The sequence below is a fragment of the Polypterus senegalus genome, chromosome 4, assembly GCF_016835505.1.
Source record: "Polypterus senegalus isolate Bchr_013 chromosome 4, ASM1683550v1, whole genome shotgun sequence".
Lineage (NCBI taxonomy): Eukaryota > Metazoa > Chordata > Cladistia > Polypteriformes > Polypteridae > Polypterus > Polypterus senegalus.
In genome coordinates, this window is record NC_053157.1 from 181,954,321 (window position 1) to 181,972,031 (window position 17,711).

The following is a 17,711-nucleotide window of genomic DNA, read 5'->3' on the forward strand; positions in this document are numbered from 1 at the left end:
CACATCCAGCTTTTGAGAGTTTAAAAATTCATAAACATCAAAAGTGTCCACTACTGAAATCGTCACCTGTGAATCTAAGATGTTTAAGAGGCATTGGCGGTTGTCCAAAGGTGTAAAATATTTGGCCATTTCGGTATACTTGAAAGTGACAACCGAACAATTCAGCGGCAGCCATCAACTCACATGCAGATGCATAGGTGAAGGGCTTAAGCATTTCACTCTTATAGTGCTCCTGTGTAGTATAATTATTTCCTGTACCATCATCAGTCCACACCTTGAACCTGTCCCAGTTATTCAATACATAAGACACAATGTTTCTCCGGATATCAAAAGTGAGCCTGATATGGCCGTGCAATATGTAACAAAGAGAATAGAAAAGGTAGGTGCCATCTCCGGGCATGGAAACCACTCGGTAAGTGACAGTTCTTTGATCACCTCGATAGACATGTTAATGGGGGTACGGTTGGAATGATAAAGGAAATGGGTACCTGAACAATGTAAAGTAAGTCTAAAATACCTACACAATAATACACAATAACTATAATCGTAATAAATGAACAATAAAACAGCGGAGAAGCCGTGGATTAAATAAAAAGGCTGTAGTTATCAGCAGGGAGACGTGAATCCCGTGGCGAAGCAAGGAAGGGAATGTAGAGACTGGAACGACGGACGGCCTTATATAGGCAGGCAGCCAACAACGGGGAGGCGTTGGGATGGGGACCCAATGTCGCCTCACACAGTGACTGAGCTGCAGGCTATGGACGTATATATGTACTGTAAGTAGGATTCAGTTAGCGTTGGGAACCTGCGTACCAAATTTCTTGAAGATGGGCCCATAAGTAACAAAGACTGTTGAAAAATTCAATATGGCGGCCGACAGTGTTGTCATACCACCAAAATAAGTATGTACATTGGTTTCGGTTAGCGCACGGAAGCCGCCTACCAAATTTCGTGAAGATGGGGCCATGAATAAGAAAGTTCAACATGGTGGACGTTGTTGACCGTTATGACCGTCATGCGTAGGATTTCGAAATGAAACCTGTTTAGCTTTTGTAAGTAAGCTGTAAGGAATGAGCCTGCCAAATTTTAGCCTTCTACCTACACAGGAAGTTGGAGAATTAGTGACGCTTGGAAAATTCAATATGGCGGCCAACAGTGGTGTCATACCATCGAAATAAGTATGTACATCGGTTTCGGTTAGCGCAGGGAAGCTGCCTACCAAATTTCGTGAAGATGGGGCCAAAAATAAGAAAGTTCAACATGGCGGACGTTGTCGACCGTTATGACCGTTACGTGTAGAATTTCAAAATGAAAAGTGCTTAACTTTTGTAAGTAAACTGTACGGAATAAGCCTGCCAAATTTCAGCCTTCTACCCACACGGGAACTTGGAGAATTAGTGATGAGTCAGTGAGTGAGTGAGTGAGTGAGTGAGTGAGTCAGTCAGTCAGTCAGGGCTTTGCCTTTTATTAGTATAGATCTATATCTATCTATCTATATATATATATATACACATACAGTAATCCCTCCTCGATCGCGGTGCGCTCCAGAATCCCGCGATAGGTGAAAATCCACGAAGTAGAAACCATATGTTTTTATGGTCATTTTTATATATTTTAAGCCCATAGAAACTCTCAGACACTGTTTATAAATATTCTCCGCACAGTTATACAGTAAACCCTTGTTTATCGCGGTTAATCCACTCCAGACAGATAAATGAATTTCCACGAAGTAGGATTCTTTATTTATAAATCTAATATTTTCGCAGTTAGAGCATTGAAAACCTGTTTATGACCTTCTACATAAGTATTTTAACATTATTAGAGCCCTCTAGACACAAAGTAACACCCTTTAGTCAAAAGTTTAAACTGTGCTCCATGACTAGACAGAGATGACAGTTCTTTCTCACAGTTAAAAGAATGCAAACATATCTTCCTCTTCAAGGTGAGCGTCAGGAGCGGAGAATGTCAGAGAGAGAGAGAGAGAGAGAGTAAACAATCAAAAATCAATAGGGCTTTTGCTCTTTTAAGTATGCAAGCACCGCGATAAAGCGGTTGGAATGAAGGGATCAATGTGAAGGTAGTCTTCCAGCATTTTTTACAGGAGCGTCCGTATCTTCTAAGCAAACAGCTTCTGTGCAAACAGCCCCTCTGCTCACACCCACTCTGTCAGGCAGAGAGAGTGAGAGAGACAGAGAAAGCAAACAATCAAAAATCAATATGTGCTGCTAGAGCTTTAAAGTATGCAAAGCACCGCACGGGAAGCATATCGTATATCATTGAGGAGTTTTATTTAATACGTAATACATGCTCTGATTGGGTGGCTTCTCAGCCATCCGCCAATAGCGTCCCTTGTATGAAACCAACTGGGCAAACAAAATGAGGAAGCATGTACCATAAATTAAAAGACCGACTGTCCGCAGAAATCCGCGAACCAGCGAAAAATCCATGTTATATATTTAGATATGCTTACATTTAAAATCCGCGATGGAGTAAAGCTGGGAAAGTCGAAGCGCGATATAGCGAGGGATCACTGTATATATATCTACTGTATATCTCTATCTATCTATCTATCTATCTATCTATATATATATATATATATATATATATATATATATACAGTATATATATATATATATATATATCTATCTACATCTATATAATCTATATATCTATATGAAATGTGATTGGTTAAATATTTTAATACGAAACTCCGCCTCCCACGGCAATCGAGCTGCATTCTATTACAGTATATGACAAAAATACGTTCCAGTTATGACCATTACGCATAGAATTTTGAAATGAAACCTGCCCAACTTTTGTAAGTAAGCTGTAAGGAATGATCCAGCCAAATTTCAGCCTTCTGCCTACACGGGAAGTTGGAGAATTAGTGATGAGTTAGTGAGTGAGTGAGTGAGTCAGTGAGGGCTTTGCCTTTTATTAGTATAGATTCAGGATGTAAGGATTGTCTTCACTCTGCTCTAACAGAAGCGGGTGAGCACAGATTGAGACATCTGGTCTTTTGTCAGATGTCTAAGGAAGTAAATACACTGGTGAGATGTGCTGTGCCCACTACAGGTTGTCAGTGATAGCAACTCCATCCACCCATCCATTTTCCAACCTGCTGAATCCAAACACTGGGTCACGGGGGTCTGCAACTAATAAATTTAAAACTAATTATACTCTTTGTGGCATCCTCACTCCCTGAAACACATAGGAGTGTGTTTCCATGACCAGCTCCATGGTTTCACTGATTTTAAGGAGAGATTAGTATGACAGCCAATAAAAGAAAGGGGTCCAGATATAACAGAATAAAATGCAATTAATTTGTTACTTTGCCAATCTGACTGTAAACGGTGAATTTCAGACCATACTTCTCTCTGTTGGCTAAATAGTAAATAAGTTTATTTTGCTCATTGAAATAAACAATGGCTCTGCCAATTAGTGAAGAATTAAAAAAAAAAAACAAATTTAACAGTAAGTGAAGATTCACACTCCTGCTAGGCCAATTCAGGAAGCTGGAATTCAACAAAACTAGCAAAAACTAGTCTTTATACTGAGACTTTAACACTAGAATTACCAGAGCCTAGGAAAAAACTTGTAGATCTGTCCCACCTTAAAACGCTTCTCACTTCTCCATCAGCGTATTTTGTCCTTTAAATGTGTTGATAAACAGCAAGCAGCCTGCTATCACATCCCCCACCGGTGCATAGTTTTCTCAGCTCAAGTCTGTTTACCTGCGTGTCAGTTGCTTAGAGTTGTATAGAGTGAGAACTCAAGCAAAATGACACCTTTTATAAATACTATATCATTATTTGGAACACTGTGTGTTCCGTGTCTACAACGATTTATGCACAGTAGACACATCGTTAAAACAGAAACATTTTTCATGTTTTAGTAATAATTGACAAAATGTAGACCTTAAATGTATAATGTGTGAAGCCTGAATTCCAAAGATCAAAGAAACACTTTCACAAAAGATACAAGTATAACAGAACAAATGCGCTTTTCTCCAAAACTATAACCGAAGAAAAAGAAATAAAGTTTGTGGTTAGAATGGCAATTCTAACTTGACCACATGTAGAAATGTGCTTGGTATGTACTCGGGTCCCATTCAGAATTTTCTGCTGCCCAATGCCGCACACACAGACTCTAACCCTCAACAGATTTCAAATGGATTGAGTGGGTGTGAGAAGGTTATTTTATATTATTTATAACATACTTAACAAGTGCCCATTTCACATTTGGACATAAGTAACCTTTAATTAAATGGTTTCATGGAGCTCTTTTCCTAATAGCAAAAAAAAAGAAGAATAGTGCAGTCTCTGGGAACACTATAAATTAGGGCTGCAACGATTAGTCGACTTAATCGACGACGTCGACTACAAAAAATTGTTGATGTGTCATTAACAGAACCTTCAATAGAAACTCCAGTCTCAAAGAACCACATTGGTTTTTGTAACTGCAATGCACTACATGAACGTCTTGGGGCAGTATCGTTGTTATTGTTTGTCAAGACTGCACACAGTCCTACCAACGAAGAAGAACGTCTGAGGAGAAGAAGAATGTAGAGTAAAATAAACGTGGTTGCAATGGCGAGTCAGATAGAGGAGGGGGAAGGAGATGGAAAAAAATTGAGTCAGAAACTTTCTAAAGTGAGGGAGCACTTCATCGAAAAAGAAAAAAAAGTTGAATGCAGATTATGCAAAGCGGAGCTTTCTTTTCATGGCAGCACCACCGTGATGCAGGAGCATCTGAAACTCAAGCATCCTGGAGCTGTGATGATGCTGTCTCTTGAGAATTTATGCTGGCGCTGTTAGTTAGTTAGGGCCAGATCAGGAGGTTAGGGAGGGCGTGAAAGAGACTGAGAAAATAAAGCTAATTTTTACAAGTAACAAATTTACACCCGATCTGCTCGTTTTCAAATAATATTGCATTTGATGATGTTTTCTGATTGGTACTATTCGGGTCATACAATGATTTCTTCAAAATGTAACATATATTTTTCTCTTTCTTTTTTTTCCCCCCAGTGCTGCGCGCTGACAGCAGAAGGCGTGAGCTTATTCAGTGCTAGCAGGAGCATGCAGGTGGCCGGTTGCTTGTGCTATAACAAGTTTGACCTGGCAGCGATCAAAGCACATGTACTGTGCAATACATGTACGGGGAAGAAGATCGTTCATGGCTAACCTTGCAGAGAAACATTCTTTCCTTTGCATGTCCTGGAGTTCTGTGCAGACTGGGCAAGATCGGGGAAAAAAAAAAATGCGGCCACTGATTACAACCGCAAGAAGGTACGCGAATGAATATAAATAATGTTGCATCTGTGCCACAATGTTTTCCGAAATGTACTATACGGTCATAAAATTAATAATTCCAAATATCATATATACCTATGTCTCCGTTTTTTTGTCAGTGCGACTTTGACATCACGGGCCATAAGGCGCATACTAAGTCAGTGTAAGCAGGAACACTCAATAAAACCGAATGAAAAAAATCAAGGGGCAATGAGATACAAATAAGGCAGATTCGCCAGCATTTGTGTGTCAGCTTTTATCCATCCAGAACAGAGAATTTCCAGTTCGATTGTCTCAAAACACCACTCACATCTACAGTTATTCCCAGTTTCAGATAAAAAGTAACAGCATCAGATCCCTGGGGGGTGGGAGGTAGTATGTATCGTGATCGTGGCTGAGAGAATAGAAGTGAAAAAAAAAAACTAACTTTTACAAGTACTATACATTTACAGTGGCTGTTACAGTTAAGTTAAATGCACTTTTTTTGTTTAAAGACTAAGTGCACTTTAGTTTGTATTGTTTAATGTATTACTTTTTTATTGTGATGGTCACACTAATATACAAACATCTGATTATTTTCAAATTCATATGTTTCACTGGTTATTTTAATTTGATTATTATTAATTTTAATCGTGTTAATGCAGAGACATCAGGGTGACATTCACAGGTTGACAGATGTGAGCAAATGAGGTAATACATACACTGGAGCCCAGAACAGGATGTGCAACCAAGGGTTGCAGGCATCAAAATAGTCAGGTATGAAATAATCATGACTAATCAATGAAATAATCATTGACTACCAAAATAATCATTAGTTGCAGCCCTGCTATCAATACCTTGACTGGCTTGGAAATAGGCAGATAATTGGTACATAAAAATACAACTTGCTATTTAGTTTTTCCAGAAACAGTTTGCCTTTGTCAGTGGTACAGCATCTTTATTTAGGTCATCTCATTTTGTTTATATACCCAGTACTTTAAGAGATAATCTTTTAGGTTAGATAGTGAAATATCAGTGTACAGAGTCCTCAGGAGAAAGGATGCAAATCAGGACTGTATACTATATAAGCAGCAGAGAATTAATCAGCATTAGAGGTGGCCATCCATCCTAGTGGACATGTCTGAGCATTACAAAATTTTCTAGCATTTTGCACTTGTTTCATTTTGACAGAAATGATGTTGATATATTTTAGTAGATATGAACGTGCTCATAACAATGGGATGATGCTTTCGTGCCAGGGATCAGGGAAACAAAACAAAATATGGCACTTTACCTCAGAGTGAACTGCCATTTTTAAAAGACTGTCAAACTCAATGCATTTTAATACATATTTCCTGATAAAAGACTCTTTGTAAGAACAAAAGTACTTCTTATCCAGCTCTCAAGCTTAATAAAATAAACCAGCTACACTGAATCATGGGAAAAGCACATATGCAATATTAGAGTATTTAGTTAGTTCAAGAAGCTTAAAAAATTGTAGATTCCCTACCTGATTTTTCTTAGTAAAGTGCGAAAAGGCCTAAAAAGTTCTGACATATCCTCAGGCTTTCGGTCTAGGTTTAATGGTCCTTCAGAGTAGACTACAAGCCCACTATGAACAAAAAATATATATTAATGCAAAAATATAAATGTTTACAAATCTTTGAATAATACAACTTTTTAAAGTCAATAGTGTGTTTTATTCATAATTATAAATGTCAGGTCTAAAAAAAGACCTCAATAAAGGGCAAAGCATTGTCATTAATTAATTACTGAAATACATACCAAACAATAGCGAGCCTTGGAATTGTAAACATTAGTGCAGGTTCATAGTCATCTATCATGTCTTGTGTGAGGTATCCAAGCTTTAATGCCCTAAAAAAAAAAAAGACATACACCTTTAGCTCTGAACACACTTTTACAGACAACCTCTAATACCAATTTACATTTCCACATCTGTATGAATACATTATTAGGTTTGCATGTGCACTGTAAACATTCTGAAATCATCATTAGTGTGAAAATGTGTCAATTAAACAGAGCTAAACACATATTAAGAGTAGAGTTCAGTCCAAAAAAAAAAAGTGACGTTAAACATTAAATAGAGCCCACTATTTCCAGACTGCACTGTGACTCTGGTTTTTCATTCTCACAATGTTTTAATTAGCACTTAATCAGTGTTCACCAGACACCCAGGAACAGACCAGTAGCACTCTATTTAGCCTACTGTGATGTTAGTAATTTAATCTGTGATAACTGTACTCATGTACATTACTATCTTCAGCTTTAAAAAGTGAACAATCTCATGGGCTATTCATTTACTGGACAAGTGTTTGATTAAGACAAACTTTGAGAAACAAAACATTTACTGTTCAGGATAGCCATCTGCTGGTTAAGTCAAAGTAACTACATTTGCAACATGTGCATTTATTACTTTTTTTAATAGCTCTTAGTTTTAAAACCATCTGTAATCATATGTGTAAAGCAATTGGTTTAAAGATTATAAAAGCAACATAAATATTATGCACAATATTTTATTTTTCAATCAGTTTGTTGGTATACTGCTGTACTGCCATTTTTAAATAAAATGTGTTGCAATATTATGATAGATGTTTTGAATATCTATTAATTTATTTTCACTTAAGAAAAGATTAGTTTAAAAAATAGTGAGTTATGGAGGAGCTCAATGCCTGTTTCATATCAGGCAGTTGTACTGTACATAGCATTAAGGGCAAAAGAGTTACTTCAGAACAGTGAATGAAATCAACATAACAAAAATAAAAGTTGCATCCAACGGGTTTTTGGTCTTTGATTTGTTGTCCCACAGTTAATCTTTCTATCAAGTTTACTTTGTTTTTCCTTGATCATATAATAAATTGTGTTTGCTTTCTTTGCCACGGAAGTTTCACTATATATTTGCCAATCGACAGAATTTCACAGAATACCATTAAGATTAATTCAATAAGTTGTTATTAACTGAAATTAACAGTTTTCCATTAAACTGCCAATAACCACACCGCATGAGAAAAATAAAAATAAATTGCAGAGTCATGAAAGTCATCTTTGTCAGCTATAATGATTACATTTTCATTAAAAATAAGGAGAATACCTCACCTTTCTACAGTTTCACAGAAGAGTACTATTACTTCCTGTTGTACATAGTACTCTTTGGGTGATTTCACTGGCACCATAGCAGAAACGTAACTAAAAAAGAACATGGAGACAATTTCAATATGTAGGACTATATACCCTTGAATGATCTTGAAAGATTTTCATATACTGAATTGTTACTCAAATTCATTCTATAATGCCAAATGCTTTTGTAAAAAGCATAATGACTGTACAGAATGTGCCAATGAGAACAGATCATATATAAAGTACAAATAATTAAAAAATATATGCACATTAATATTCTGTAACATTTACTAAAGGCTTTAAGTGATCTTTGAGCAAGCCTAGTTTTTAAAGTATACTAGTTTTTCACTGTTAATTTGCTACCTGTAGTTATCGTTTTTAAGTTTGAATCACTACTCTCAGCAGAATGACTCCAACTCCCTAAACTGCATGGTTTTCATTTCAGGTCCCACTTCTGTAAGCAGCTTAGGTCAGGACTTTCTCTAGGACAGAATTCATTGTTTATGTCAATGATGCAGGTCATCCAAGTCCTGATGCTGTTGAATGCAGTGTTTCTTTTTACCAGACACAATGGATTTATTTTAGCCAAATTGTTCTACTTTTGACTTGGGGGTTTTAAAGGCAAAAGTCAGTAAGCCTGATGTTAGCACCCTTGCCATTACTATGGTTTCTCTCTTGCACTTCTTCCTTGGATCCAATTTTTATCCTTTCAGGATCACACTTCATTTGAGGATTTGTTGTGTCTTGCTGGTTAGCTTTTTTTTCTTTTGGGTATCTAAAGGGCCATGCTATTGTAATATAACCATAAACAATGTTATATTCCTTCAGGTTGCAGGATGTGAATCCACAATATGCATAAGGAAAGATGAGGTACATAAGCACTGATTTTAAAACCATTGCAAACATCTTTTCCCTCCATAAAAAGCTCTAAAGCACACAAAATCAACAGGTTTTACAATCTCTTCCAGAGAGTCACAACCCCTGATTGTGACCTTCCTTAGTGGTTCCAAAGTTTTAATGGCAGCTGTTTTGAGTTATGCGCGTTACTTTTTTGCTTTTTGTCTACAACTTACTTTTGTAGGTTACTGTCTTTTTTTTCTTTCTTTATACCTTTTAGCTATTTTGAGGCCGATTTGCTTATTACAGTTATTAGGAAGATACTCAATTTAATTCAAAGCCCAATGTTAGCAGTTTCCTTTTCTTTAACACAAATGTTTAGGATTTTTAAGCCCTTCAACACCACAGTCTTCCTGCCATGTCAAAAAGATAACATAACCCAGGGGCAATTATTTTGTGCCCAAATTCAAAATTCCCTGCAAAAAAAATATGAAAGAATGCTGTAAACTAGTCAGGCAGCAAACATTCTTTCAAAGAACTGTAGGCATGTGTAGTGTGTATTTCTGAGTAAAATCATAAAAACTCATTTAAGTCATTTTGACAGATTTTCTTTTTATCTTCCCATAGCTATATAATCTGTCATACTTGTGGACTTTCATGCTTTGCTTCTTTCACACCACCATATTCTTCATTGTGTTAGCTTTATGTGATGTTATGTATCTACCTTTATGTTTTTACTGTAATGTAAATGATACTTAGTAACACATTATGTAATAACAGAAGCTCCCTATAAAAGTGTAATAGAATAACACACTAATTGATTTTTCAGGGGTCTCATCTAAAATATTCTCATCTAAGAAATCTTCCCTGCAAAAGACTGGCTCGTCATATGGTGTTGCAATGACTAAGGTCCATATTGTTTTTCACTGGCACTCTTGCGTTCAATCGGAGAAACAAGTGACATTTAACACAAAAATCCGGACAAGTATCTTTATCACTAGTAACAGACCTAACCATCAAAATCTATGTTTTAGCTTTTATTATAACTATTAATGGATCGATGCTATTTGACATTTTTCAAGATTAAAATTGCAAAATATACTTACATGTACAGCAGACCCCAATAAATATATATATATATATATATATATATATATATATATATATATATATATATATATATATATATATATATATATCAGTAAATCAAGAGAGTTGCATCTCTAACGTGATTATATATCAACGTTGTATTTTATTTTTGTTCTTTCTGGTTGTTTTTAGATGTGAATACAGTGCTCTTCATTGATGACTTACCTACTGAATTCTAAAATGCTCTGTGTGGATTTTAGTTTGCTGTCTGACTAGATTCAGAACAAAGGTATTCTTTTAAAGAGAATATGTGGCTGTCATTTTATTATACTCAACAGCAAAAGCCTAGAGGTTCAAAATAAACTGACCTGCTCACAGACAGAAATGAGCATAGTGAGCTAGCTGAAGCAGAAGAGATTAAAGGGAGGTGGATTGATTTACACAGACCCTTGTAAAGATGTAGAATCATTCTGCCTTTCCTGGAGTGCTGTTGCATAGTTACACTCTACCACAGCTCATGTGTACCCAGAGGGCAATAAAAAGCCAGAAAGTGATTTTGTGTAAACATATTTACATCAAAATTTCAACAAGGTTGTTTTTAATTTCATTTGAAGATATCTGCACTCAGAAACAGCCACATGCCCCAAAAGTTAATTATAAGCAGAAAAATGCAGGGTTACAGAGAGAGTAGTAAAATATAGCACGGAGTAAGGTCTGTTATGTGTAAAGTACTCTCAGGGAAAACACAATAAATTATAGCACAACTAATTCTGCCTATACTCCTGCTATAAATATTGTGATAAAATATTAGCCTCCCCTCCTTGAACTGTCACCTTATCGTGGTGGAGGGGTTTGCGTGTCCCAATGATGTCTATGCTATGTTGTCTGGGGCTTTATGCCCTTGGTAGGGCCACTCAAGGCAAACTGGTCCTAGGTGAGGGATGAGACAAAGAGTGGTTCAACATACCTCCAATGACGAAAGAAAACTTTGGATGACGTTTTCCCTTGCCCGGACGCAGGTCACCGGGGCCTCCCTCTGGAGCCAGGTCTGGAGGTGGGGCTCGATGGCGAGCGCCTGGTGGCCAGGCCTGCACCCATGGGGCTCGGCTGGGCACAGCTCGAAGAGGTAACGTGGGTCCTCCTCCCCATGGGCTCACCACCTATGGGAGGGGCCAAGGAGGTTGGGTGCAGTGTGAGTTGGGTGGTGGCCGAAGGCAGGGACCTTGGCGGTCTGATCCTCGACTACAGAAACTGGCTCTTGGGACATGGAATGTCACCTCTCTGAAGGGGAAGGAGCCTGAGCTAGTGCGCAGGTCAGAGGTTCGGCTAGATATAGTCGGACTCACCTCGACGCACAGCTTGGACTCTGGAACCAATCTCCTTGAGAGGGGCTGGACTCTCTACCACTCTGGAGTTGCCCCCGGTGGAGGCGCCGAGCAGGTGTGGGCATACTTATTGCCCCCCGACTTGGAGCCTGTGCATTGGGGTTTACCCCGGTGGACGAGAGGGTGGCCTCCCTCCGCTTCGGGTGGGGGGAAGGGTCCTGACTGTTGTTTGTGCGTATGCGCCAAACAGCAGTTTGGAGTATCCACCCTTTTTGGAGTCTCTGGAGGGGTGCTAGAGGGCGTACCTTCTGGGGACTCCCTCATACTGCTGGGAGACTTCAATGCTCACATGGGCAATGACAGTGAGACCTGGAAGGGTGTGATTGGGAGGAATGGCCCCCCCGATCTGAACCCAAGCGGTGTTTTGTTATTGGACTTCTGTGCTCGTTGCGGATTGTCCATAATGAACACCATGTTCAAGCATAGGGGTGTTCATATGTGCACTTGGCACCAGGTCACCCTAGGCCTCAGTTTGATGATCGACTTTGTGGTCGTGTCATCGGACTTGGGGCCATATGTCTTGGACACTCGGGTGAAGAGAGGGGCGGAGCTGTCAACTGATCACCACCTGGTGGTGAGTTGGCTTCATGGTGGGGAAGATGCGGTCAGACCTGGTAGGCCCAAACGTGTTGTGAGGGTCTGCTGGGAACGGCTGGCAGAGTCCCCTGTCAGAAGTAGCTTCAACTCCCACCTCCGGCAGAACTTCAACCACATCCCGAGGGAGGTGGGGGACATTGAGTCCGAATGGGCCATGTTCCGTGTCTCTATTGTTGAGGTGGCTGACCGGAGCTGTGGCCGCAAGATGGTCGGTGCCTGTCATGGCGGCAATCTCCAAACCCGTTGGTGGACACGCGTGAGGATGCCGTCAAGCTGAAGAAGGAGTCCTATAGGACCTTTTTGTCCTGTGGGTCTCTGGAGGCAGCTGATAGGTACCGGCAGGCCAAGTGGAATGCGGCTTCGGTTGTTGCTGAGGCAAAACTCGGGCATGGGAGGAGTTTGGAGAGGCCATGGAGAACGACTTTCAGACGGCTTCGAGGAGATTCTGGTCCACCGTCCGGCGTCTCAGGAGGGGGAAGCAGTGCAGTGTCAACACCGTATATGGTGGGATGGTGCGCTGCTGACCTCACTGACGTTAGGGTCGGTGGGGGAGTACTTTGAAGACCTCCTCAATCCCACTAACATGCCTTCCAATGAGGAAGCAGAGCCTGGGGACTCTGAGGTGGGCTCTCCCATCTCTGGGACTGAAGTCACCGAGGTGGTCAAAAAACTCCTTGGTGGCAGGGCCCCGGGTGGATGAGATCGCCCGGAGTTCCTAAGGCTCTGGATGTTGTAGGACTGTCTTGGTTGACACGTCTCTGCAACATCGCATGGACATCGGGGACAGTGCCTCTGGATTGGCAGACCGGGGTGGTGGTCCCCCTCTTTAAAAAGGGGGACCGGAGGGTGTGTTCCAACTATAGAGGGATCACACTCCTCAGCCTCCCTGGAAAAGTCTATTCGGGGATTCTGGAGAGGAGGGTCCGTCGGATAGTCAACCTCGGATTCAGGAGGAACAGTGTGGTTTTAGGCCCTGGTCGCGGAACAGTGGACCAGCTCTTCACCCTTAGCAGAGTCCTGAGGGTGCATGGGAGTTTGCCCAACCAGTCTACATGTGTTTTGTGGACTTGGAAAAGGCATTCGACCGTGTCCCTCGGGGAATCCTGTGGGGGTGCTCCGGGAGTATGGGGTACCGGACCCCTGATAAGAGCTGTTTGGTCCCTGTACAACCGTGTCAGAGCTTGGTCCGCATTGCGGCAGTAAGTCGAGCCCGTTTCCAGTGAGAGTTGGACTCCGCCAGGGCTGCCCTTTGTCACCGATTCTGTTCATAACTTTTATGGACAGAATTTCTAGGCGCAGCCAGGGTGTTGAAGGGGTCCGGTTTGGTGGAATCGGGATTGGGTCATTGCTTTTGCAGATGATGTTGTCCTGTTTGCTTCATCAGGCCGTGATCTTCAGCTCTCTCTGGATCGGTTCGCAGCTGAGTGTGAAGCGGCTGGGGTGAGAATCAGCACCTCCAAATCCAAGACCATGGTCCTCAGCCGGAAAAGGGTGGAGTGCCTTCTCAGGGTTGGGGAGAGATCCTGCCCCAAGTGGAGGAGTTCAAGTATCTCGGGGTCATGTTCACGAGTGAGGGAAGAATGGAGCATGAGATTGACAGGCGGATCGGTGCAGTATCCGCAGTGAAGCGGGCTCTGCATTGGTCTGTCGTGGTGAAATTTCAATTCTCAATTTACCAGTCGATCTACGTTCCTACCCTCACCTATGGTCACGAGCTATGGATAGTGACCGAAAGAACGAGATCGCGAATACAAGCGGCTGAAATGAGTTTCCTCCGCAGGGTTTCTGGGCTTACCCTTAAAGATAGGTTGGGAAGCTCAGTCATCCGGGAGGGGCTCAGAGTAGAGCCACTGCTCCTCCGCATCGAGAGGAGTCAGATGAGGTGGCTCGGGCATCTGATCAGGATGCCTCCTGGATGTCTCCCGGCTGGCCTGGGAACACCTTGAGATTCTCCCGGAAGAGCTGGAAGAAGTGGCCGGGAAGAAGGAAGTCTGGGCCTCTCTGCTTAAGCTGCTGCCCCCACGACCTGACCCCGGATAAGCGGAAGAGAATGGATGGATGGAATATTAGCCTAAATCATTTTATTGTAACTCCCTGAATCTTAAAAAACAATACATTTCTTATTATTTAGAGGTTTGGAAAGTTTGAAGTTGGGCTATTTCTTCTTTACACTTCTGTTCTGATACAGAAATGTAAAATAAATGCATCATGTCTCATTCATCTGTTACTTCTTTGCAAAAAAAATTTTATTTTTTTTTTAAACTGTGGTCAAAATGTTACAAAAAATAAACTCCTCCCCTGCATTTAAGGGAAGTAAATGTAAGCAATTGTGAATTGTGAATTTCCCCTTTGGATTAATAAAGTATGTATCTATCTATCTATCTACCATTATGGCCAATGCCACTGTTTACATACTACATCTGTCAACTACAATGAGATAGAAGGACAGAGTAATTCTTACCTGAGCTCAAACTCTGCAAACAGGTTGTCAAACTGTTTGAGTGTCTCCTTCATTCTGTCAGTGTAGACGCTAAGGTCACGCAGTGACTGGTCGCGAATGATGTTTCTCACTTCTTCCAGACTGCGGGTCAAGTCTTTGGCTAGAGGACGCATTGCCATGGACTCAATCTCTCGGTTCATGATAATTGAGCCTGCTGCTAAACACTGACCAAAGAAATCAGGAAGAGAATCAGTTAATCTGAAGCACTCCATAAATGGCAAGTTCGATACTGTACCACATTACATCCATTATTCTAAAACTCGTTTAAACCCATTTAAGATTGTTATGGACCACATCCTATACCAGCCTCATGGGCACAAAGCTGGAAATAGTGCTGGTTGGGGCACTAGACTGCTGTAGGTCCCACTCATGAACACAAATCATATTCAGGCCGACTTGGAATCATCACTTTATTCAAAACTTAAGGTTTAGGAATTTGATTTCTTTGGAGAGGTTTAAAATTTTGTTTCTGTAAAATAAAGCCTGATCTAGAAACAAATAAATGAAAAAAATCACATCCATTTCAAAATAACTACTGGTGACTAAGCATCTCATTAATGACAACATAACATTACTGTCATTGCACACTCCATCTTGTTGCACTGAACCCCGAGGATATAATTGAGATCAGTAAAAGAGGGGTGGCAACTCCAGATATGTTAGGGATTGTCCTCTTCCTGTTGTTGGAAAAGATGTTCAAGCCCCATGACACACCCAGTTACAGAAACTTGCAAACCCAGAATGTCCAGCAAAGTCCGGAAAGGTCTATAATGACATTATCAGGTTGACAGTTATACTCTGACTAGGAGTATAAAAGGCTACAAGTTAAGGTGTATGGCAGGTCACTTAGCCTAATCAGTTGAAAGGAATCCTGCCTGAGTGACATCTCCAGGCATACTGGAGGGAAAACAAAGAATATTCCAGAAGGGCAGAAGAAAGTGGGAACACAAACCCAGATGTTCTGTTATAAAAATAAATCAGCCAACATACATTTCTCTTCATTCTTCCATATTGGAGTTCATTCTTACTTATGCAGTTGGTTTCAGTATAACTTAAATAAAATTGCTACAATGTTACTACAGAGGAATTACTGTGTAATGTAAGCATAATTTTAATGATGAACACCAAACTAAAGTGTGACATATACTTTTTCTCCTTGAGCAACTACAGTAGCAATTCAGAAATCAGCTTTTGCCATTTAAATCAGTGTTTTTTCTGTTGCATTGCTATTGTCTGTGAAATCTGAATAAAAAAAAGTTTTTTTCTAAAGTCACCTATTTATGCAGATGCTGCTAAAAAAATATGCAGGTAATTTCAAAAAGCTGGGTTTGTTACATCTAGCAACACTTGCAGAATACTACAAAGTAGTAGTGACTTTTTGAGTCATGTATAAAAATTGAGAAACAGTATACCCCTACCAATGACAGATGAATTTTATGAAGATAACCAGTTCACAAAGAAAACAATAGGCCACTTTTACATCTGCACCTGAGTTGGCATGTGTTTTGCATCTGGATTGAATCCAAATATAATTTAGCCAGATTACATTATAGCTTGGCATTTAAAACACATCATGTCTTAACATAGATTTGATGTGACTTTGTCCACAGAAAATTCAAACAAGTTCCTAATTATGAGTGCGTTATATGAAGACAGAAAAGGCATTTACATTTACATTATCCATTTCTAAACAAATTCAGAATGTGGTCTGAGTAATCTGATCACAATCAAGTCACTTGTGCATTGTTGTGACTTTTAATGTGGTACCTACAGTTAGGTCCATAAATATTTGGACAGAGACAATGTTTTTCTAATTTTGGTTCTGTACATTACCATAATGAAATTTAAATGAAACAACTCAGATACAGTTGAAGTGCAGACTTTCAGCTTTAATTCAGTGGGTTGAACAAAAAGATTGTATAAAAATGTGAGGGAACTAAAGTATTTTTTTAACACAATCCCTTTATTTCAGGGGCTCAAAAGTAATTGGACAAATTAAATAACTGGAAATAAAATGTTCATTTCTAATACTTGGTTGAAAACCCTTTGCTGGCAATGACAGCCTGAAGTCAAACTCATGGACATCAACAGATGCCGGGTTTCCAGCTAGCTAGCTAGATAGATAGATGGATAGATACTTTATTATTCCCAAATTGAAATTCACATAATCCAGCAGCAATATACTGATACAAAAAAAACAATATTAACAATATTAAAGAGTAATAAAAAATGCATGTAAAAACAGACAATAACTTTGAATAATGTTAGCATTTACTCCCCCGGTGGAATTGAAGAGTCGCATAGTATGGGGGAGGAACGATCTCCTCAGTCTGTCAGTGGAACAAGACAGTGACAGCAGTCTGTCACTGAAGCTATTCCTCTGCATGGAGATGACACTGTTAAGTGGATGCAGTGGATTCTCCATGATTGACAGGAGCTTGCTTAGTACCCGTCGCTCTGCTACAGATGTGAAACTGTCCAGCTTTATTCCTACAATAGAGCCTGCCTTCTTAACAAGTTTGTCGAGACGTGACACGTCTTTCTTCTTTATGCTGCCTCCCAAGCACACCACCACGTAGAAGAGGGCATTTGCCACAACCGTCTGGTAGAACATCTGCAGCATCTTATTGCAGATGTTGAAGGATGCCAACCTTCTAAGAAAGTATAGTCGGCTCTGACCTTTCTTACACAGAGCATCAGTATTGGCAGTCCAGTCCAATTTGTCATCCAGCTGCACTCCCAGGTATTTATAGGTCTGTACTCTCTGCACACAGTTTCCTCTGATGATCATGGGGCCCATGAGGGGCCTGGGCCTCCTAAAATCCATCACCAGTTCCTTGGTCTTGCTGGTGCTCAGGTGTAAGTGGTTTGAGTCACACCATTTAACAAAGTCTTTGA

General features: G+C 40.2%; 1 protein-coding gene across 3 annotated transcripts in view; it reads right to left on the reverse strand.

Moving 5' to 3' along the window:
* The window catches only part of zfyve28 (zinc finger, FYVE domain containing 28), a 411,740-nt gene that overhangs the window by 122,989 nt on the left and 271,040 nt on the right, over positions 1-17,711 (reverse strand). For all 3 annotated transcript variants that reach the window (XM_039751731.1, XM_039751730.1, XM_039751732.1), the window contains exons 4-7: positions 14,775-14,977; positions 8,385-8,474; positions 7,056-7,145; positions 6,781-6,882 (exon numbers count right to left, since the gene is read on the reverse strand). In XM_039751731.1, coding sequence (XP_039607665.1) covers positions 6,781-6,882; positions 7,056-7,145; positions 8,385-8,474; positions 14,775-14,977 — 485 coding nt within the window. The remainder of the gene's footprint in view (positions 1-6,780; positions 6,883-7,055; positions 7,146-8,384; positions 8,475-14,774; positions 14,978-17,711) is intronic.